This window comes from Acomys russatus, chromosome 10, assembly GCF_903995435.1.
Source record: "Acomys russatus chromosome 10, mAcoRus1.1, whole genome shotgun sequence".
NCBI classification, from domain to species: Eukaryota; Metazoa; Chordata; class Mammalia; order Rodentia; family Muridae; genus Acomys; species Acomys russatus.
Window position 1 is genome coordinate 32,510,204 of NC_067146.1, and position 23,114 is coordinate 32,533,317.

The 23,114-nt window shown below is 38.1% G+C and overlaps 1 protein-coding gene across 4 annotated transcripts in view; it reads right to left on the minus strand.

Annotated features, from left to right (window-relative positions):
* Positions 1 to 6,478: 6,478 nt before the first annotated feature.
* Sdhaf3 (succinate dehydrogenase complex assembly factor 3) overlaps positions 6,479 to 23,114 on the minus strand; it is a 47,176-nt gene continuing 30,540 nt past the window's right edge. For all 4 annotated transcript variants that reach the window (XR_007831284.1, XR_007831286.1, XR_007831285.1 and 1 more), the window contains exon 2: positions 6,479 to 6,788. Coding sequence is in view for 1 of the 4 variants with exons in the window: in XM_051151952.1 (XP_051007909.1) it covers positions 6,603 to 6,788 (186 nt within the window). In the remaining 3 variants the exon portion in view is untranslated. The remainder of the gene's footprint in view (positions 6,789 to 23,114) is intronic.

Consider the following 23,114-nt stretch of genomic DNA (forward strand, 5'->3'; position numbering starts at 1 on the left):
TTTTGTATAGTAACATTTGCATCTACCGAACAGTAGGTCCTTACTCTCTCTAGTAATCTGTAGCTGTTAAATTTTCTGCATTAAATCTTGTATGATCAGAGACTGTTAGTTTTGCCTTAAGAAGGGATAGTTTGCCTTTTCCTGAACCTCACAGAGAAGGCTGTCAATGATTCATGATTGCCAGAGACATCCACAGAAATCCTCTAATTGGACTGAAGTGTCCTTCATCTGTAAATTAAGAACATTTTTTATCATGCATAAAAGCTGAATGTTTAGCAAATACTTTTTCTATACCTCTCAACGGATCGTGATTAACTCAAAACCTTTATTAATTCAAAAACCTTTATTTTGATTACATGGAATATGATAGTAGTTGATCTTCTAGTGTGAGAATGGATTCCTGGCATAAATCTGACTGGGTCATGAATTGCCGTTTGCTACATTTATTCCATAATACTTGGCATTTTTGCATCCATGGTCAAGGTGAAGGTGACCACTAGTTTTTCCTTCTCAGACTTCAGTGTGTGATAAAGTGAATCAGGGAGTTCTCATCTCTTTTGGCTCAGGGAAAAAGGTTTAGTTTAGAATTATTTAGTTATTGATATTAGCAGCACTCATCCAGAAATTACTTAGGCTTGAACTCTTCTTTCTGGAATCACTGTGAACTCTTCACTAAATGGCTTTTGTTGCTGCAGCTCTGTCTCTCTCTGTCTCTGTCTGTCTGTCTGTCTGTCTGTCTGTCTGTCTGTCTGTCTGTCTCTCTCTCTCTCTCTCTCTCTCTGTGTGTGTGTGTGTGTCTGTCTCTCTCTCTCTCTCTCTCTCTCTCTCTCTCTCTCTCTCTCTCTCTCTCTCTCTCTGTGTGTGTGTGTGTTTGTGTGTGTGTGTGTGTGTGTGTATTTTGGTAAGCTTAAGTTTTAAAAAGTCCATCAGTTTCTTCTGGATGTTACAAATATCTTACATTTAAGTTTTGTTTTGTTTTTGTTTTTGTTTTTGTTTTTGTTTTTGTTTTGTAATATCCTATCTATTGAATGATACAATAGATGCCCTCCTCTGTTCCTGTATGATTACTTTTTCTTTCTGTTAATCAACATTTCTAGTCTACCACTGATGCCATCAATGGTAGACTGCTTGTTGGTTTGTTGGTTTGTTTGTTTTACTCAGTTTTTTAAATGTACCTACCATTTTTGGTTGGCTCTTTCTTTCAGAGTTTTGTTTTTGTGAATGACTAGCATGACTATTTCCTTTTAGTTCTTTGAGAGAGAGTCTCTCATGTAGGCAAGGCTAAGAATGACCTTGAACTGATCTTGCCTCCATCTCTTCCCCAAGTGCTGGGATGTTAGGTGTCTGCCACCCTGCCTGGCTAAGACATACACTTCTCATATTCAACCTTTCTTGTACCTACTAGACACACTGAAGATCAGTTTGCTTCAAATGTTGTTTTAGTGGCAGCCCATATATACATCTTATTGGGCATTTTCACCGTTGGTGAGTTCCTTATAGTCCTGGTTTCTTCTTTGGCATGTGATTTATTTGGAATTCTGTTTGTTATTTAAAGTTATGGGGCTATTTAGCCAGTCTCTCACCATGTAAACGAAACTTTGAGTTATCTTCGTAGTAAACTTCTAGCAATCTTTTTTAAAAAGATTTATTTAGTTACATTAGTTTATGAATGCCCTATCTGCATGTACCCTTGCACACAAGAAAAGGGTGTCAGATCCCATTATAGATGGTTTTGAGCCACCATGTGGTTGCTGAGAATTGAACTAAGGACCTCTGGAAAAGCAGACAGTGCTCTTAACCACTAAGCCACCTCTCCAACCCCACTTCTAGCAATCTTTTTGCCATACACATATGCACATACATATATGTGTATCCACATATGTGTGTGTATTTGCACATATTTCAGCTTTCTTTTCATTTGTATGACATTTAATCTTTATATTATGCTTCTGATGTAATTTTTCATAATAGCACGAATTGGTTTTGTTCTTTAACTACTTAAATATTGGCTTTAAATGGATAACTTTACCTTTAGCAAACACAATTAATGACATTTTGAGTTATATCTATCACTGGAGTCCTTTTCTGTTGCTGACAATATAGTATCAATATGCTTATTTTTAGATGTTTACTTTGGCTCTCAGTCCTGGCCAGAGGTGGAGGGGCTGGATCTGGTGATGGTTAGCTTTATTTATTTATTTAATCACTTTATATTCCGATTGTAGGCCTCTCCTTTCCTCTCCTCCTGGTCTCACCCTCTCTCCTGGTCCCTCCCTCCCTCCCACCCTCTTCTCCTCTCCCCTGCTTTTCAGAAAAGGCAAAACCCCTCTCACCAACCCACCCCAGCACATCAAAGTCATGACTGAGCACATTTTCTTCCCGTGGCCTGTGGAGGCAGCCTCGCCCAGTGGAGATGGTTGGCCTTCTTACTAACCGGAACCCTGATGCAGCTGAGGTCTCACCTGGAGATGCCTTGTGTCCTATCTTTTTGTCTCTTCTAATAAAGTTACCAATACTCAGTCATGAGGCTCCACCTTGCTGATTCTGTATATCCTGAAGCCCTCCAAAGGCACACGTCAGATTCACTCTACCCTCCTAGCTTCTCAGTGAGGATTAGCCCAACATGAGTTTCAGAGGATACAGCCATTATCAAACAGAAGCATATATTTACTCTGATTTTTCTATTGATCTTGCTCCTTCCTTACTTTTCTGTGTCCCTTATTTTATAATGTTTTTTTTTTATTTTAATTTCATTTACTCCTTTGCTAGCTTCAATTCTATATACTTAAAATTAACTAACACCGGAACTCTCCTTTCAAAGTATCCAAATTTACCCTGGCTGCAATTGTTACACTATGCATTACTCTCCATGTTTATTCAAACTCTCTCATTTTTAACCACCTGAAATACGCCTTAGATTTACCCATATTGAAACAGACTGGGGGTGGGGCGGGTACTAAGAATATGCAGATGACACACTTACATAATGCCGGAAACTATAGCCTATCATCTTATTTGCTTGGTACAAAATTTTAAGTTGAAGGTATTTTTCTCTCCACAAATTAAGAATAGTCATTCAGTTGGTTTCTGGCTTCCATTATTTCTGTTGAAAAGTGAGGTGAAGTTCTAAGGGGAAAACTTACTGCAGAGGTCACAATATCTGCCCACTGGATCTTGAGTCACAGTTTCTACTAGCAAGAGTCTGGTAAGAACTCTCATATACACTAAATCCATTTACTACTGGTAGGCATCTGGGATCATGAACAGCCTAAGATTCATAACCAGCCAGGCCAGGATAAGGATAACTGATCAGAGTAGACTCTCCCCTACACATGCCTGGCTCACACTGTATCTGAGGGGACAGTTCTCTGTGGGGTTCACATCCTGAGGGTGACCTGATATATTGAGCTTCTGTGTTGAAAGACATCCTGCTCCAGAAGGGATAGAGCCAGGAGTCAGGCTGATCTGAATGGCCTCCTCTTGTCTCAAGATTTACATCACCAGCAGATCCCAAGCACCTTCTAAGAACTACAGAGGAGAAAGGGAGCGATGAGGTGGGTCACCAGGACTAATCAGGGCCTTGTCCTGCACTCACTGATACTCTTCCAAAAGTTATCTGGACTTTGGGCTGCTTTAAGTCCGCGGAAACTACACAGAAGTCCATGATTGGTGCTCCCCTTGTGAAGGGCAAGAAAGTTATTTGTGCAGTGGTATGGATGACTACAGACACACAGTTGATAACAAGGAACATAGAAAGCTTGTGTGACAACTCACCCAAGCCCCCACCACCCACCAACAATGACCTAGACAGGCAACTATCAAAGATAGCTCTTGAAAATTGTGTTAAGGGTAAGTTCAGCTCTGTACTGATGGCTTCTGGTGGGGGTGCAGGTGGGAAAGGACTGTTTTCTAAATTTAAGGGGCTGGCCCCTGGGAGTTTGAGCATGCTCCAGTGAGTATATGGGCAAAAGAAATTGGGCTTATTTTTCTTCTAGGAGTGGGGAAGTCACAAGGGTGTATGGGGGAGAGTGACTGTGATCTGGGTGCAGGAAATGAAATTCCCAAATAATCACTAAATATTATGTTGAAAAAAGAGGAAATTGTCTTTGGCATCATCTTCCCATGGTATGGCTCAGCGAGGATGTCATATTCTAGATAAATGCTACACTGTTATTTCATGAGCTCACATACTTTCATATTCAGCAGCCTGTCTTTTGTCATGAATCTCACATTTCAGCCCCCCCAATCTTCTTTGAAACCTGTCTATTGTTACCAAGGTTTTACTTGAAAGTGCTTCATACTATATTATACACATGCTAATCTCAAACCTGAACTTCCATGTGTCTGTCTCTGTTGTCTTATTTGTGGTGCCAATTTACTTTGTAGGTTTTGTTTTTGTTTTGGTTTGGTTTTTGGTTTTTCAAGACAGGAGTTCTCTGTGTAGCCTTGGCTGTCCTTGACAAGCTTTGTAGACCAGGCTGGCCTCAAACTTACAGAGATCTGCCTGCCTCTGCCTCTTGAGTGCTAGGATTACAGGCATGTGCTACCACTCTGGTACCTTCCCAAATGATATTTACATTTGTCAGGTATTTATTGGAGGAGACCAATGTACACAATTTTATAGCTTACAAGTTTTATTTTAGCCACAGCTTAAATTTGTGATGACTTACAGCTCTGCCCAAGTAGTAAGCAGCTTTTCTTCTGGCTTACTCTCTAACCCTTAGTGCAGTTGTAAGGATCCTGGCTTCAAGGAAAATCCATTTTCTTGAGATTTTCTGCTTCAGGTGGGCTCTGAGCTTTGTGGTTTGTTCAGGGACAAGCAAAATCAAAGCTGGAATACCCTCAAGCAGATGCTTCAGCACTGCTATTTGTAGCATTGGCTTTGAGGTTCCTGCATCCCTAAGGATACTGGCAGCTTGAGTGTGTCCAACATGCTTGCTTTCTTTTTCACCTGAGAGTTTCAGTTTCCAGTAGGAAAGGAGATCAGCTGTATAGAGTCCACCATGTTATGGAAAAGAAAATCTTATGGTTTAGGAAAATTCTATTTCAAAACATCTTTTCTTGGTTACTAATAACACCAGAGATTTTTCACATGTCATTAAAACTTCTTTGTAAATGGAAATTTCAGGAGGATTATTATGGGTCTGTTGCTGGCAGAGCTGGTGTAAGGCAGGTCACCCTCCTCACAGGCTTGGATCCTCTGATGTGGTTGCCCATATGGCAGCTGGGAGATGAAGTTTCTAATAACACTGGTAGAAGGTGTGCCAGGCTTTAAGGTTGAGACCATACATTTGTTCTTTTGAGCAAATCAAGTTCCAAAGCCAGCTAGATAGATGTAGGAGGAAGGACTACAGAGGAAAGAACTACAGTTACTTAAAGACAGATAGTTATCAAAAGTGGCAGACAGCTAGAGCTACCTTGCAATCTACCATGTGGCATTATCAGAATTCCTAACAAGGAGCCTCTAGGCAAATGTAAAATATAAGCTGAATTACCAATTAACTGATGAACTGGGTATATATTTTCTATGTTTACATCATTCAGTTACTAAGAGGGGAGAAAAATAAGTTTAATATCACATATAACTTAAAAAACAGATTTGAATTTTAGAAATAAGGTTTCGTTTGGTGTAAGAGGCATGGAGGGTCCTTGGGCTCACAGATAAGCACTAGGCAAACTCCGAATGCTAAACACACAGGGTTGTTCCTTCAAAGGAAGGAATGCACAAGCTGACAGCAGGCTAGGAGTGGGCGTGGTCAACAGCCTGGCTGACAAACATCCTTCCTCTGCTCCACCTTTTGAGGCCAGGTCTCTCACTGAACATGACACCCACTGATGCAGCTCCACTCGCTGGCTGGTGAGCTCATGTGCTTGTCACTGCTTCCTCATCGTGAGGGTTAAAGACACGCATCGCCGTGCCTGCTTCTTACATGCGTAGGAGAAATCCAAATCAGGCTTTCACAGCAAATACTTTACCAACTGAGCCAGCTCCCTGGCCCAACATGTGCCTCTCCAGTGTCCAACAGGCTGCCCAATATACACATGGGTTTTGATAGGTATTTTATTTTTAAATGTGTAAGTCAACTTACTATTTGTCATCTCCCCAACCTAAAGCAATCACTGAAATTCTTAGAAACAGAATCTTAAAGCATTTCTTAAAACTTTCATCATGAGTGATTCAAAGAGGACATTCTGCGTGACTATTAAAGGAAAAATGGTGGGATTTTCAGAATGACAATATGCCTAATAATGAACTTACTATAATTCCAAGTCTACCGTTATCATGATGTGTCTATTTAATCGATGAAGCTAGAAACAAATCATGAGGCTTGAGGGGAACAGAATTTAAAACAAATTCATGCACAAAAATTCTTTCCAACAGAATTCCAAAATGTACCCTTTTTAGTCCAAAAGTTAAATTCCTCAGAATTACATTCCACACAGTAAATAACTATGTTATTCCAAACATGGCACATCTGTGATCTTGATTCGTATATCATTCATACTGTCCATGAATAAGGAACTATACCATTAAAGCTGAAAGGCTATACTTCAAAGAGCCACTGAGAGGTGAGGTGAGAGGCTTTCTGAGGATCACTGTATCACAATTTTGGTTCTGAAGATTCAGTGATGCTAAACTGCTGATTGGGTTTAGTAGCTTCCTGCATCAGTTCTTGCAACTGACCAATCTGCTCATCACGGAAGTCATTAAGTTTTTCTTCTGGGAGAGAAGTGCCAAAACTCTGTCTGCTGTCCTTAGCTTGTTCCCACAACACTGCTGCATATGTCTAGTAAAGAGACAGAGAGAAATGACTAGTTAAGAGATTTAAAACCATTTGTGATCACTTAATGAGTCATGAGGTACTGAGTTTCTAGTTCCCAAGCCACCAGTTGAGCTCCATCACTAACTTTTCTGCATTTGATTGAAAAAATACAAACAGTCACAGTGGTAGTCTTCCAACACGATTTCAAGTAAATCTTATTTTTATCATTCTTAAGGTTTTTATAGACATTTAGGAAAGTCCTTAATATACAAACCAATGGTAGAAGTACGCATCACCACCAGCTAAGCCCATGTACAAAAGCATGCATAACTAAGCACACATGTTTCAGGGAGTATAACTTTTCATCAGGTTTTCTTAAAAGCTCAAAAGTGGACCTCAGAATTCAGGAGTGCTATTCAAGAAGCTGACTAACTTCCATAGCCGAATAAAAGTGAAAGAAACATATGTTTATAAAAACCATAGTCAAGCTGTTGGAAAACTCTAAAATCTTAAGTTTAAAAGTGGAAAATCGAAGTTATTTACAATTGTAAACATGTATAAAATAGAAGAACCATGGAAAAAACAAAGCAACATCAAGATACAACTGCCTCTGACACGGGAGAAAGGGGAAAGACCAGTGTAGGGGGAGTTCAGGTCACTTTTAAGAATGATCCAAGTCAGCCTGGTCTACTAAGCAAGTCCAGGACAGCCAAGGCTACATAGAGAAACCCTGCCTTGAAAAAACTGAAAACAAAACAAAACAATGAAAAAAAGTGATCCAAAATGTCACTATTTACTTTTTCTAAGCTTAAGCTTATGAACTTAAATCCCGAATATTTTACTTGATTTGTACTTTACCTTAAGGCTCACCTTTTAAAAACATGATTCTTGGGGACACTAGAAATACATTTCACTAGTAATAGCTGTAATTTTTTAGATTTATTTTGTTTTATTTTAGGTGAATATGAATGTCAAAGTATATGTGTGTACACCACGTGCTCAGAGAGGCCAGAAGAGTGTATGGGAGGGAAATGGAGCTACAAGCACTTGTGAGCTGTCTAACCAGGTGCTGGCAACAGAACCCAGGCCCTCTGCAAGAGCAGGAAGTGAAGTGTTCTGAGCCACTGAGTCACCTCCAGCACCTCAATAGAAATTTTAAGTAGGAAGACTGGCATCACCAACAAAAAGAATCACTACAGCAATTTGGAAGTATCCAGATAAAACTGTGAAGTATAAACTGTTCAGGCAAGTTACCACAGCAAGGAAATCTATTTGAAGGGAACAAAAAACACTGCACATGAGCTGCAGCCTGTCTGGCCTCTAAAAAAACAGCTAACCTACCAATTAGATTCAAGGATCAGTCATCAGTGACATCGAAGAGAATCACAGTTCTTCCTCAGGTTAAGCTGAGCTGCTTCAGGTAGCAGGGTGATTACACATTGTTGATGGGAGTGAAAACTAGTGCAGCTGGAAATAAGTGTGGCGGCTTCTCAAAGAACTCAAAGTAGAAGTACCAGCTACAATACTCAGGGGCATATACCCAAAGTACTCTGCACCTGACTACAGAGACACTTGCACATCCATGTTTATCACGGCTCTTTTTCATAGTAGCAAGGAAACAGAATGTGCCTAAACGGCCTTCAACTGGCAAATGTTATACCTATACTATTTTATCAGCCTGAAAAGCATAGCTCTCATGAGCCTGTTTTCAAGGCTAAATTTTAATTAACTTCACAAATCAGTCAAGAAACAAGGCAATATTTTGCTCAGATTCAAATATTGCCTGTATTTGTATCTTAGCTTCTAAAATACCCCTCAAATTGTTTTCTTGTGGGTTTATTGGGGTTCAAAGAAAAAAAGTAGTTATTTTTGAGCATATCTTTTCCTGATCATGAACCCTTTAAATGAGAGCAGAATGACAGCCTCGCTGACTAAACTTGTCCCTTATTAACTCCTGCTATTAACCTTGTTTGATCCTCATTTTTCTGCCTCCCATTAACCATTTCGTGCTCTCGCCTTCCTCTGTCAAGTGTTGACTGGAAAGAGCAGTAATAACACCTGCAGGACCAGTATTACTGTTCTTCAGCACTTAAAACCTAAGTAAGACTTTGTTGTAGAAAGATGAATTATTCTTTCTATGATTATCAATACAGTAAACTATTAAGGCAGTAGTTTTCTTTAACCAGCTAGTTCACCAATGGCTGACACAGAGAGACTATGATTTATTTTAAGCTGTAAGCACTAGGCTTGACAGATTCTTCCCAGTACCTTTAATCCTAGTACCTTTAAAACCCACAGAAAAAGCAACCCCTTGCCAATCTGATGACTGACTCCCAGGGCTGTTCCTACTACCAAGTGCTCACAGCCATCTTGCCTCATGGTGACTCCTTTCTCTCTCCTCCTCTTCCTCTTCCCCTTTCTCTTCCCTCAATGGTGACTCCTTTCTCTCCTCCTCTTCCTCTTCTATTTCCTCCTCTCTTGAACCTAAGCCTGGGCACCTAAAATTCCACCTCCTCCTCTTACCCACTCATAGGCTTCAGCATCTTTATTTAACCAATGAGGGAAAACTGAGGAACATTCCTTATCATCACATGGTTACAGAGGATTCTTAACAATGCCCATGACAGGTCAGGAACCAGATCTCAAGGCACTGAAATTAGCAATTGAAAACACAGTTGGACCTTTCTTCAATAAGACACATTTTAAATGGACTGAACAGAAACTTCCTCAGTAAGTGCCCAGGATTCCAGATTTGTCACTTTAGTGAACGTTGAGCCTTTTTACAGCACTACATTAGAACTTAGATCCATAGTGGGAACTACTAGATTGATGCTGCCTTGCCCATAAGATAGAAACAAAGTGACATAAAAGTCCTTATAGACTTTCACAAACACTGAGACTGATTCTGAAGAACAAAGCTAGACCACAGTTTTTTGGAGGGGGGGTGGTTGTTGTCGTTTGTTTTAAAGATGCCAATAAGGGCGAGAGTTTAAGAGAGCAAGATTTGAACATGTGATGGTGACACACACAGAAAGCAAAAAGGTTTAAAAAAAAAAAAATCCATGCTACCCGAGGAGAAAAGCTACTGGATCCCCACCTCCCTCTTTTTAGGCAGTGTGTTTGTCTATACAGCCTTGGCTTAGTTCCAATTTTTCTTCTGAATTCTACTAGCATTCCTAATTTCCTTAAAAGAAAGGAAGAACAGTATAGATTGTACTGCCACTCCTTCAGTTTGCTGGAAAGCTAAAATAACAGCAATCTTTTAATAGTTTAGATAAATAATTTGTACTTCTTTTACTCTCAACCAGAAAGAAAAGTATTGGCTCTAGAGAAAAACATCTCTCCCCAAAATGTATTGACTCATTCCAGGATTCTACCCCGTTTTCCCCACAGACATGATTTAACATGCCACACCTCCCTGAGGAGCAAAATCAACAGAACACCTCTCCCCATGAGCTCCTGAAAGCTACCAGAATGGATTATTATCATAACTATCCAAAGACACCTTGGGGATTTGAAGTTCCTCTGCCAAATCATTAAGACAGACTATTTCAGATACACACAAAGAGTCATTGGTAACTATGATAATAAATTTGAATTTTGATTCTTTTTGACTTGATTTTCAAATCACATACAGAACATCTTTTCTTTTTATAACATATTCTAAATTGCACTGATTCACAAAAGACAAGTCCAAGAAGTAACACACCATCACCAGCAAGTGCACTTCTCAGGAACTGTGAAGTGAGTCCCAGGTCTCTTTGTCTAGTGCAGCAACCCTAATTCCAGACTCACAGCTGAGCCGGAGAAGAGAACAAGAGCAAGAACATGCAAAGCTCTTTGTGAAGGACATGATAAGGAAATGTCTGAGAAGAGATGGCTCATAAATGATCTTTCCATTGTCTATTGTGAATTGTATGTCCTTGGCATTAGACATGTACAAATGAAAACTGGCACAGCATGAGAAATGGTAAGTCACAGGCAACGAATAAACACATTCTTGTTCATGAAACCCAGAAGTTCCTATACGCTTAATAACAACACTGTTCTTAAAGTAAATAATACATTTTTTAAATGTGCTATGTAACTCATCTACAAATATAATCATTGGATTAATTTTTTTTTTTTTTGAGACGGTTTCTTTGTGTAGCCTTGGCTGTCCTTGACTCGCTTTGTAGACCAGGTTGGCCTTGAACTCACAGCAATCCACCTGCCTCTGCCTCTGTATGTGCCACCATACCCAGCTCATTGAACTAATTTTAAAAGTCATTTTGTGGTTATTCAAAAAAGCCAAATGGTGTCAAATGGATTATCTGTATATTTTGTTTTATATAGCTCCTTTTTCTTTTCCTTTTTAAAAAGTAATATTGCCAGACATCATGGCCCATGCCGTATACTTATTCTTACTTTCTTTGCCTGCATGTATGAACCATTGTGTGCCTGGTGTGTGTGGAGACCATAGGAAGGCACCAGATTCCCAGAAACTGTGCTTATAAACAGTTGTTAACTATCCTTTAGAAGAACAGCAGACCCATCTCCCTAGTCCCACAACCTTTTCTCTAAAATGGTACATCTTCATCAATGAATTTTGTAATACTTCATTATGTTACAGATGTTGTGTCTACCCTATGTGAACCAGAATGTTAACGAAAAGTGACAAAAACAAACAAAACACCAACCTGTTATTCAGCACTAATTATTAAATTATTGGGACATCTTTAATTGGAACATGCCAAACATAGCATGATGATGACATCTGTACCTCATGTGACTGTGGTGAGAATTAAAATGGTTAATAGTTCTAATAGGCATTTGTATACAGGCTATAAAATACTGTGGACTCAATTCTCTGGGTTTGTGTCTTTGCGAGTCCTCCTCTCCTGCCTTCACGGCTCCTCTTGTGACTGTGAGCAGACTGGTACTGCATAAATATATTTCCCTTTTTAAAGGACCAAGAAAAGGGCATCAAATTTCATGACAGAGGGTTGTAAACCACCATGCAAGTGCTGGGAATTGAACTCAGGACCTCTGGAAAAGCAACTGTCTTTCCAGCCCCCATTAATGCCTTTTTTATTTTAACTTGAAAAAATTCACATTTATTTGCTGTCAAACCATGTTAACTTTACCCTGGATATTGGTGATGGGCTCATTATTAACAGGTTTATACAAAGGGCTTGGAAGAAAGAACAGAGCTTTGCTGAAACAATTTACATGTCATTAGAACTTTACCATAAAATAAATTACTAAATATAGACAGGAGGAATATGGAAGAGTAATATTTCTGTTTTATTTTTAAAAATAAGAATAGGCATCCTTAGTTAACTAAAACGCTTGTGAGAAGTACCCACTGCCTCATTAGCCCTCTGTTCCAGAATAAACAGAGGGATGAGTCAAGACCTCCAGATTTCCCCATTTGTGCAAGGCAAGGCAGGACTTGACTGTAGCTTACTTTTCCTCACAAGACTTGGAAAAGCAGGAAAGAGATTCTGCACCCATTTGCATTTCCCTGCAAATCTTTTACATTAAGGCAAGAATTGAAAATGTGTTTAACCAGTAGCCATCAAACCATAGGCCTTATTTCCTGTTTCCTCAACTGTACAATGAACTATTCTCATAAAAATTGGCTAAAAATTATATTTTGTTCTATTGCTAGAGTAAAGTAAATACATTTGTGTCCAACTAAGATATAATTGTCATTAAAATGATTTTAAAAGAGTTTAGAGAAAATATTGTGAGGCGCTCTTGGTTGCACATAATAGGAAATGTTTTTTCTTACACTCATCATGGTAAGTTCTACCCATTTTTTGCTTATTTTCCACTGTAGACAGTGTTCTGCTTTGACCAGTTAGTCCCTTTTCTCACCTTTAAATTTCTTATTGCCAAAAGAGTGTGTTTTATGGGGAGAAAATTCTTTGACATCAGGCTTGCCATGCCTTGCGTAAAGTCGTCTTGAGGAAGCCTTCCTATCTTAAATTACTCTTGTTACTCTTCCTCAATTCTCTGTCCACCATGCTCAAACCTACCCAGATAGGAAGCATTCTGTATCCCCCACTGAAAGAGTACATGAAAAACAGTAATTGGGATAAAGAAAAGGCTCAGAAGCAACCTTTTACTAAGAAGGAAATGAATATATAGTTACTAAATTTTCTAGATGTTTACAAGGATCAAAGGATCAACAAATTAAAGATGATATTTGTAAGGCATTATAGTGCTAGATATAAATTTTGCAAAATTATAACTTAAGCTTGTAAATAAAATTGGCAGTAAATACAGTCAATTATTTTATTTAAAATGAGAAGTATGCTCCATTAATTCTGAAGAAAATCTTGCAATGACAATTATTTGTCAGATATTCTTTCAGTTATAAGTACTAGAATATGAGAACCATGGCTGCTTTAGCGCGTGAGTCCATTTACTCAAGACGATCATACTTAGTGAAGACACAGAGGTCCTGGTGGTGAGTACTTTCTACTTCTCAGTTTCCCAAATATTCTCGAAAGGCAACATTTAATGGAAAAATCTGTGCTGTTTCACTAAGGATGTTCTTAAGCAGAACTGCCTTTTATAAGTCCTACTGATGCAACAATCACTGCTTGTACCAAAATGTTAGTGTGACTACAAGTTTTTTATTGGGGGGATTAGTTTATTTAGTTTCTTAGTTAGCTGAATTAGTATCTACGCTGCCCAAAAATAAGGTCAAATCTAACCAGAAGAGACAAAGAAGGGTACTTCATTCTAAACAAGGATTAATTAATCAAGAAAATATTACAATATGGAATATGTGTTCACCAAACTCTGGTAACAACCTAATTCTATAAGGAATATACTATTGAAATTAAAGAAAGATTATAACAAACCCAGTAACAGTAGGGTGACTTCAACACCACACTTTCTTCAATAAACAGGTTTCTCTATTCTTTTTGTCCAGATGACATAAGAATGAAGGAATATTTTAGATCAAATGGACTTAACAATTATCTGCAGAATACTTCACCCAAACACCCCTGGGAGCATCTCTAAAGCAGACCATATACTGGGACCCAAAACAAACCTTAACAAATACAGGCAAGTTAAATCAACAACAAACAAACTCTTTGAGTATATAAACTCATGGAGATTAAACAGCTCATTACTCAATGATGGATTCTTTTCTAGAAGGAATCAAAAAAGAATCTTGGGGGCTGGAGAGATGGCTCAGAGGTTAAGAGCACTGGTTGCTCTTCCAAAGGTCCTGAGTTCAATTCCCAGCAACCACATGGTGGCTCACAACCATCTATAATGAGATCTGGTGCCCTCTTCTGGTGTACATACAGGCAAAACACTGTGTATATATGATAAATAAAGAAATCTTTTTAAAAAAAGAATTCTGGACATAAATAAAAATAAAATACAACAAAAACCCTGGGATCCATTAAAAAAAAATAGTCCTAAGTGTAATGTTTATAGCTCGAAATGACTACATTTTAAAAACCAGAAAGAACACAAATGGCATACTGATGCAACTCAAGAATTTGGAAAACAAACAAACCAAATCCAAAACCAGTATATGGGGAAAAAAGTAGTAAAAATCAAGGCAGAAATTAATGAAAAAGAAACAATAAATGTAAGAGCTGGTTCTTTGAAGAAAAAAAAAAAAACAAGATAGACAGACATTTGACACAACTTACAATGAAAAGAAAAAGATGACTAACTTAAATTGACAGAATCAGAAATCTAAAAGAAGTGGATGAGTTTTCAAACTACCTAAGTTAAACCAAGAAATGACCAACAACTTAAACGGACCCATAACAAAGGAGGAGAGTGAAGCAAAACCTTTCCACTAACTTAAGGGGAAAAAAAATTCTAGGTCCAGATGGATTCACAGAATTTTTCCAGACTTTCAAAGAACTATAACTAAAACTTCTTAAATTACTCAAAGAAGTAGAAATAGGAGGCTCACTCACAAAGGTGATCTATGAAGCCAGTATAACTTTAATATACAAAGCAAGTACAGATACAGCAACAATAACAAAGCAAAGCTACAGACCATTTCTTTGATGAATACAGATGCAAAAAATCCTCAAAACACCAGAAAATTGGATACAGGCACATATCAAGAACATCATTGACTAAGTTGGCTTTATTTCAGAAATGAAGGGGTAACTCAACATATGTAAGCCAATAAATATAGTGTGTTATATAAATGGATTTAAACACAACAATCATATGATCATATCAGTAGCTGCAGAAAAAGCAAGCTTTCATGTTAAAAAGTCCTAGACAAGAGTGAGACTGAACTGGACATACCTTAAAATTAAAAGGCCTATATAGAACAAACCCACAAGCAACATTATCCTAACTGGAGAAAAACTCAAGCCAGTTCCATTAAAATCAGAGATGAAAAAGGGCTGTCCAAGATAATCACTCCTTTTTAAATATAGTTTTGGAAACCCTAGCCAGAGCAATCCAGCAACAGAAGGAAATAAAGGAAATACAAATAGGGATATTTTGACTTATTTTTCTATTTGTAGATGATATCGATAAGCATAGGGTTTGCAAAAAAAATCCACCAGAAAATGTCTAGAAACAATCAACAATTTCAGCAAAGTGCTAGGGTACAAAATCAACTTACAAAAACCAGTAGCCCTTTATACAACAACAAACACACTGAGGAAACTCATGAACACAATTTCATTTGCAATAGCATCAAAGACAATAAAATGTCTTGAAATACACCTAACTAGGCAGATGAAAGGCTTCTAAGGTGAAAACTTCACACCTCTAAAGAGACTGAGAAAGATACTAGAAAATGGAGATACCCATGTTGAATATTGTGAAAATGGGCATCCTACCAAAAGCAAATTTACAGATTCAATGTAATTCCATCAAAAATACCCACAACATTCTTCACAGAAATAGAAAGAAAAAAAAAAAAGAACATACGGAACCAGAAAATATCCTAGATAGTGAAAACAAACCTGAGTGAGAAACCTAATGCTGGATGGATGGTCATTCTGGACATCAACATACATTACCGAGCTATAGTAATAAAAACAATATGGTACTATTACAAAGCAGACATATAGATAAATGGAAAATGGAAGGCTCAAACATGAATACTCAATGACTACAAATATCTGATATTTGGAAAAGAGGCAAAAAGCATACACGTGAAAAAAAACTTCAAAAAAATGATGCTGGTAAAAATCCATGTCCACATGCAGAGTGAAAGTAGACCCATATTTATCACCCTGCACAAAAATTAGCTCCAAGTGGATCAAAGACCTCAATTTGAAACCTAAAACACTAAAACTGGTAAAGACAAAACAAAAACAAAAACAAAACCCCACAGGCCATAAAAGGTGTATGAAAGGCCCTTCTGAATTAGACTCCATATGCCCAGGAATTAAACCCAAAAATTGACAAGTAGGACTTCACAAAACCGAAAAATTCTGCTAGCTACACAGCTGATTCAAAATTAATACCCACAATACAAAGAACTTAAAAAACAAAAGGTCAAGGAAACAAATGATCCAAGTAAGAAATTGACTGGGGAAAAAATGGAAACAACCTAGATGTCCATAAACAGATGAGTGGATATAAAAAATGTGGTATATCTACATAATGGAATATTACTCAGATGCTAAAAAAAATCATAACATTCATAGGTAAGTGGACAGAGCTAGAATTATCCTGAGTAAGGTAACCCAGACCCAAAATGACAAATATGGTCTATATTCTTTTATATGTGGATGTTAGCTTGAAGACTTTGATAAGCATCCTATAATTCATATAGAATAGGTATTAGGGATAAGGCAAAGGGCCGAGGAAGAGTCCAGGATCTCCCAAGGAAGGAGCAATAGAATATATAGTTATGGAGAGACAATGAGGGCACCTAGAACAAGAGGATTAAGTCAGGAGGAGGAAGGAAGAGAGGTTAAGAGATGAAGTATAGGGAGGAACTCCTAAAAGGTTCATTTGGGGAGTCATATGGAAATGTAATACAGTAGAGGCTTCTTAAAATATACAGAAGAAACATAAATGGATCACCAATATATAAATAAACCAACAAAATCTAAATGAAATCACCAAATTAACAGGAGAGAAAAAGCCCCACTGGACATCTTCAATACCAAGTGAAACCTCCAGTACCAGAAATACATTCCATCTAATTGAGCTCTTTGCTTGCAAGGGCACCCCATGGAAACCCCCAAACAACTCAGACTATTGGTTTCTCTCTACAACTGAAGGTTAAGGCCCCAGTGCTGAAAACTGTATTATACAATTCACTGGACATATACATAGAACCTTCAACCATGATACTGAAAGGCACTTTGCAGGCTACCACAAAAAGAAAAGTAAAGGCCAATCCAGCTACAAATCCTTTGAGGTACATCAGTGACCTACCTGCAGATACACTGGTGCACTAGGGGCACAAAAGTTGTGGGAGTAATCAATCACTATCTGATGAGGTTTAATGTCCATTATATGAGATGTAACCCATGCCTGACACTGCTAGGTGGCCAAGAACCTCAGACTAAATATGCTAAATACTACTGTTCTGCTAAAGTAATATAGCAATTAAATGGCTCCTAACAACATTCTGCTATACCCATAGATCAGTGTCTAGAGAAATTTTCTCTTGCAGGAGATGGGAACTAATATAGAGACTGGACAATGTGTAAAGACTGAAAAACCCAAATTTGATGTCTTCATCAAACCTCTCCTCTCAGGGATCAGGGAGCTATTCAAAAAAGGATATGGGAAGACTGTAAGCCAGCAGGGATGGAAGACACCAAGGAAACAATGCCTTCCACACACAACAGAAATGATGCATACGAATACACACGATGAATACACAGAGACTCTGGCAGCAAGGGCCTAGGCCAGATGGGTGCCAGCACTAAGAGGGGAAACAGACATGAGCTTTCATCCCTAACCCAGAAGCTATCTCCAATTGACTCACAAAAGAAAAACTAATTTTTTTCTAATGGATTATGAACCACTCTTAAGGGAAGGCCCCATCCCCATGAAATCAATGCTATTTTTTGTCTCATAATGCTATTTTTTTTTTGGCATTTTTTTTAAACCTTGCTGGTCTTTTGATAATATACTATGTTTTCTGATTTTATGTTTTTTATGGGTTGGGTCTGTATGTTTCTCATGCCATGGAGTAGGATAGGTAGAAAAGCTGGGAAGAGATGAAGCAGGAAAAAGAGTTATTAGAATATACTGTATGAAAAATTATTTTCAATAAAAAGGAAATTTTAAAATGGACTACGGATCAGAACAAAGTACCCAATAAAGACATAAAAATGGCTATGAAATATGTCAAAAAGTGCATGTCATCCTTAGCAACTAGGCAAATCCCAATTAAAACAACTTTGGTATTTCATCTCACCCCATTGTGAATGACAAGGATCCAAAAAAAAAAAAAAACTGAGAACAAATGCTGTAAGGTTGTGGGGAAAGGGAAACCCTCATTCACTGTTGGCAGGATTGCAATCTGGTACAGTCACTCTGGAAATCAGTATAGAGAATCCAAGAAAAGAAAAGAAAAAATAATCTGTCATATGGCCCAGCTATAGCACTACTTGGCATATGCCCAAAGGACTTGGCATCCTACTCTGCAGACACTGGCAATGTTTACTACTACCCTATTCACAACAGCTATGAAACTTACCCTGCCTACAAGACATGCAGGGATAAAATTACAACAGACAGAGCAGAGATTGAGGGACTGTCCAATCAATGTCTGGCCCAACCCAAAACCCAACCCATGGAGAGCCAACCCCTGACACTGTTAATGATACTCCACTATGCTTGCAGACAGGAGCCTATCAGTTGTGCTTTGAGAGACTACACTCAACAGTAGGTCCATAAAGATGCTGAGACTCACAGCCAAGCATTGGGCAAAGCATAGGGAGTTTAGTGGAAAAGTGTGGGAAGGATAAAAGGACCTAGAGTTAACAAGAACTCCACACGAAGACCAACAGAGCCAACTAACAAGGGCCCAGAGAGGCCTGTGAAGTCTGAAGCACCAACCAAGGATTAGATATGGACTGGACTGGACCTAGGCCCCCTATATAGATGTAGCAGATAGGCAGTTTAGGATTCACATAAGTCCACTAGTACAGGAAGCAGGGTTGTCTCTGATAGACTCTGTTGCCTGCTTTTCAATCACTTCCCCCTAATGGCAATGCCTTGCCAGGCCACAGGGGAAGAGGACAAACTCAGTTCTGATGTTCCTGATGCAACCAGCAGTCCTACCTACCTATGGTGCTTCTGAAGCACAAGAACTAACCTGGCACAACAAGCCTAAGGATAGAGTGGTGACATGCATATGTTGATGGTAAGCAGCAACTCTAACTTTACTTAAGACCCATTCAACAAGAGGACTATTACGCCTGGTACTGAGACCTAGCCCAGAGATAGGTAAGGTCATAGATTCTGGAGGGGAACCTACAACCATCACTTTCCTAAACCATATAATCCCTAACCACATTCTAAATATGTCCTTATACCTATATACAGATAAGTGCAGGACTCACCCTTCATCGTGGAAATTTCGCTTTGTAACACATGGGGACCACCATAGAACACCACAGTTAATAAAACTGCAGGGTTGTGGTATCCAGTACTAAAGGATACTTCTGCAAAATAACTCCTGCACCTAAGGCTCAAGGAATGTTGCAGAAGATGGGATGAAAAGATGGTAAAAATCAGAAGATCAGAGAGTTTGCTGTGGGGATTGCATCTCCTAGCAATGTCAGAAGTTACACTCATAGTGTCTCAACATGACTGGTTAACATGAGCAGAACAAGGACAAAAAAAAAAAAAAAAAAAAAAAAAGATATGCTATGGTGGATGGGGAAATCCATGAGGCCCAAACTCTATACAAAGAAACCAAAGCCACAAAAGAATGCTAAGAGCAAGAGAAATAGTCTTTCTCAGGAATAAAAGCACACTGACTGGTTATCCAATACTAAATGGCCATCCCTGAAAACATACATACAAGTAATATTATACAGACTGAGCAGATTGTATTTATATATTTAGGAATATGTATGCTTATATCTATATGCATGTAACAATAATTAATGAAAAAGAGGTCATAAGTTTGAAAGTGAGCAAGGAGGGGTATGGGGAGGTTTTGAAGGAATAAAGGGGAAGGAGGAATGATGTAATAATCTCAATTTAAAAAACAAAAAGTAATTTTTGTTCTAAAGCAAAATGACTGATTATTGTATGAGGAAGTATAAAATTAAATATTCAAAAGAATATTATAAACTGTAAAAAGAGATAAATTTTGTGTATAGGCAAGATATGACCCCAAATATGGTGAGGATTAAAAGGGAATTAATTCCAAGTTTTTAAAAACTGAATATTGATTTTTTAAAAAAAATTCCAGTGGTACAAAACTGGAATCTGGTTTCTGTTCAACCAAGGTTCTCTCAGGAGTTTCCATCTGCTATGTAATTTTGTGCTCTCATCTTTCAAGTCTCTCAATTATCACTCCTGTTAAACGAGTGCTAATAAATGTTTTCTCAGTAATATGTGATCATATTTAATCAAATGTCTTAAACCTTTTGGTATTTGATTAACTTCTTTAAAAAATATCTAAAGATGACTCTTTTTTTACCTTAAACTTTAGGAGCTTCTAGATTGACTCAGGAATATTTCAAAAGAATTACTTCTTATAAATAGAATTATTGGCTAATCGGTCTTACTTTATTATTAACTTGTACAGGAAGCATTCCTGAAACAGTGTTGCTGACCTTTCTGTAAATCAGAACTGTACAAGTATGTTGTGAATATTTTTCAGCAGTTATATAAAATTCCTAGACATCTGATAGGCCTGGTATAAAGTTGTCAATAATAGTTCTGGGTGTTCCTTTACATAACAGCATAAGAATATTTTAAATATTATTAAGTATTAAATACTCAGCCATAAGTAGAATTTCCTTAAAATCATTACACTTCATTAGTAGTCATGAGAATTATTAACATTCTCTAAACCAATATGCTGGGGAAAATGCTTTTCATATTGTTCCTTGCAATAAGCAGTCTACACACTCTTCTCCTTTTACAATTAAGCGTGTGTGTGTGTGTGTGTGTGTGTGTGTGTGTGTGTGTGCGTGCATGTGCGCATGTGTGGCACACATGCCCTTGTATTACTTGGTAAAATACTCTTAGGGAGCAATTAAACTGCTTTGATCATATCTTTCTTTTTCAAATCCATTTATTGACAGATATTTAAAAGGATAATAACATACAGATCATTAGATAAAATATTCTCAAATTGCCAAGAGGTCTACATTTTAAAATACATTTTTGAAATTGTATTTTAAAATATACCGAGATTTTTTCAGAGTTCCAAATAATGAAAGCCTCTAGGGTAGAAATTAACAACATACATGGAAATTTAGATATATTTCATCCCACTGCTTGTCCTTAAAATGCCTACAAACCTGGACATATAATGTTAAATATATGAGGTGTGAAGGCCAGAGGGAAAGGGAGAATGAGAAGAGAGAGTGACAGAGAATAAGATCAGCTTATTTTGAGGACTAGACAAGAGGAATTTAATTATGTATTAAACGGGTTGTACAAGTTGACTCAGCAAAGATTAAAAACCTCTCATCCTCCGGTAACTGGAAAATAATCTGCCTGAGCTGAGGAGTGTTGCGATTTACCAAATGAATAAGGAAAAAATAAAGTCCACATTGAATATAGCACCTACCCTTAGTCACAGGGACACTTAGGTAATGTCAATGTTGTACAAAGACCACAGATGTATTCACACTAAGAAAGCTACATCAGTAAGTGACATAATCTTATTGAGCCATTGTCACAAGTGTAGTTCGACTAAAATGTCATTGTACAGGACTCAATTAGATTTAGTTCTTTTTATTTGTTCATATATATATATATCCATCCTATATTTATTACATATGGAAATATTTGTTCAGATCACTCTTCTTCTTCAACTGAGTTTCACTATGTAGCCTTGACTAGGACCTGGAACTTACTATATAGACACACAGAGATCTATATATAGAACTCAAAGAGATCTGTCTGCCTCTACCTCCTGTGTGCTTAGATTAAAGGCCAGTGCCACAACATCTGGCCTCTCATTTATTTAGTACAAATTAATAGTTCTCAAATAAAATTTAAGCAAAAAAAAAAAAAAACCTGTTTTAATTATACCTTCCTCTAAAGCAGACCAAATATGAAGTCAAATGTCACACTCTTAACACTTGGGTGTTTTTTGTTTTTTTGGTTTTTTTTGTTTGTTTGTTTGTTTTTTTCCTTCCTGAAGAAATTACAAATTCAGGTGAGGGTACAGAAGATCACCTACAATGCATCAGGTCCTGGGAGAAAAGGAAGGAAGGGATAGAAAGAGGGAAGGAAAGGAGGGAGAGATGGAGAAAGTGCAGCCAGTGTTTGCTACTTCGTGGGTTCCTTTTTTCTTCCACCCTTTCAACTCCCTGACACTAGACAGGAGGGGAAAAAGGATAGCGAGGTGAGGGGAGGCTGTGTCCTGCTGATCAGGAGCTCCTTGGGGTAAGTTTCATCTTCTCCATCAGAATGTCTAATGTCTTCTCCTTGTTTCTTTGAACACAACGACTTAACAAACCATGACCAACAGCATTCAACAACCAACCAACAACCCACCCTCAGGGCTCTAGCTTCTACATAACCCCTGAAAGGTCCCAGAATTCCAAATGTCATGTGCTCACAGAAACTATGCAGCTGACAGAACTATGGCCCCGCTAGAGCATGAGGCAAGTCAGTCACCTGCTGTGAAGCAATCCCATATCCCCACTCCTGGAATTAAAAGCAAAACATATTCTTATAATAGTTCTGTGTTTTTAAGAACAAAAACAAACCTCAAAAGTTCTCACTACAAAGAAGAGTGGAGGGAAGGAGGGAGAAAGGAAGGAGAAGGGAGGAAGAGAAGGTGAACAAAAACCCCAGGAAGCAACATGTCACTGAACATCGACAAAGGCGGGCTGCTCAGAGAAAGCCGTCAGTGACAGTGGAGAAGGTAGAGTGCTGCAGGCCCAATATCATTATCTCGAGCTCCCTTAGCTATTTTACCTGTGTCTGACCTAACATCCTCAGCCCTCAACAAGTATATTAGCTTCCACCAACCCAAACGCTAAGATTATGTCAACTTCTGAGGCACACAGCAGAAACTTCCCTGCTCTGCTGCAACCCCTTTCTCTGGCATGTCAACCCATGTAGATAAGGAGCTCTGATGTCTGACTTTCTTTGTTCTGTATTTTTGGATGCTTTTCTGTTGTAAGGATAAAACACTGATCAGACTGCAGAATGTCCAGAACTTAATACAACACAGATAACACA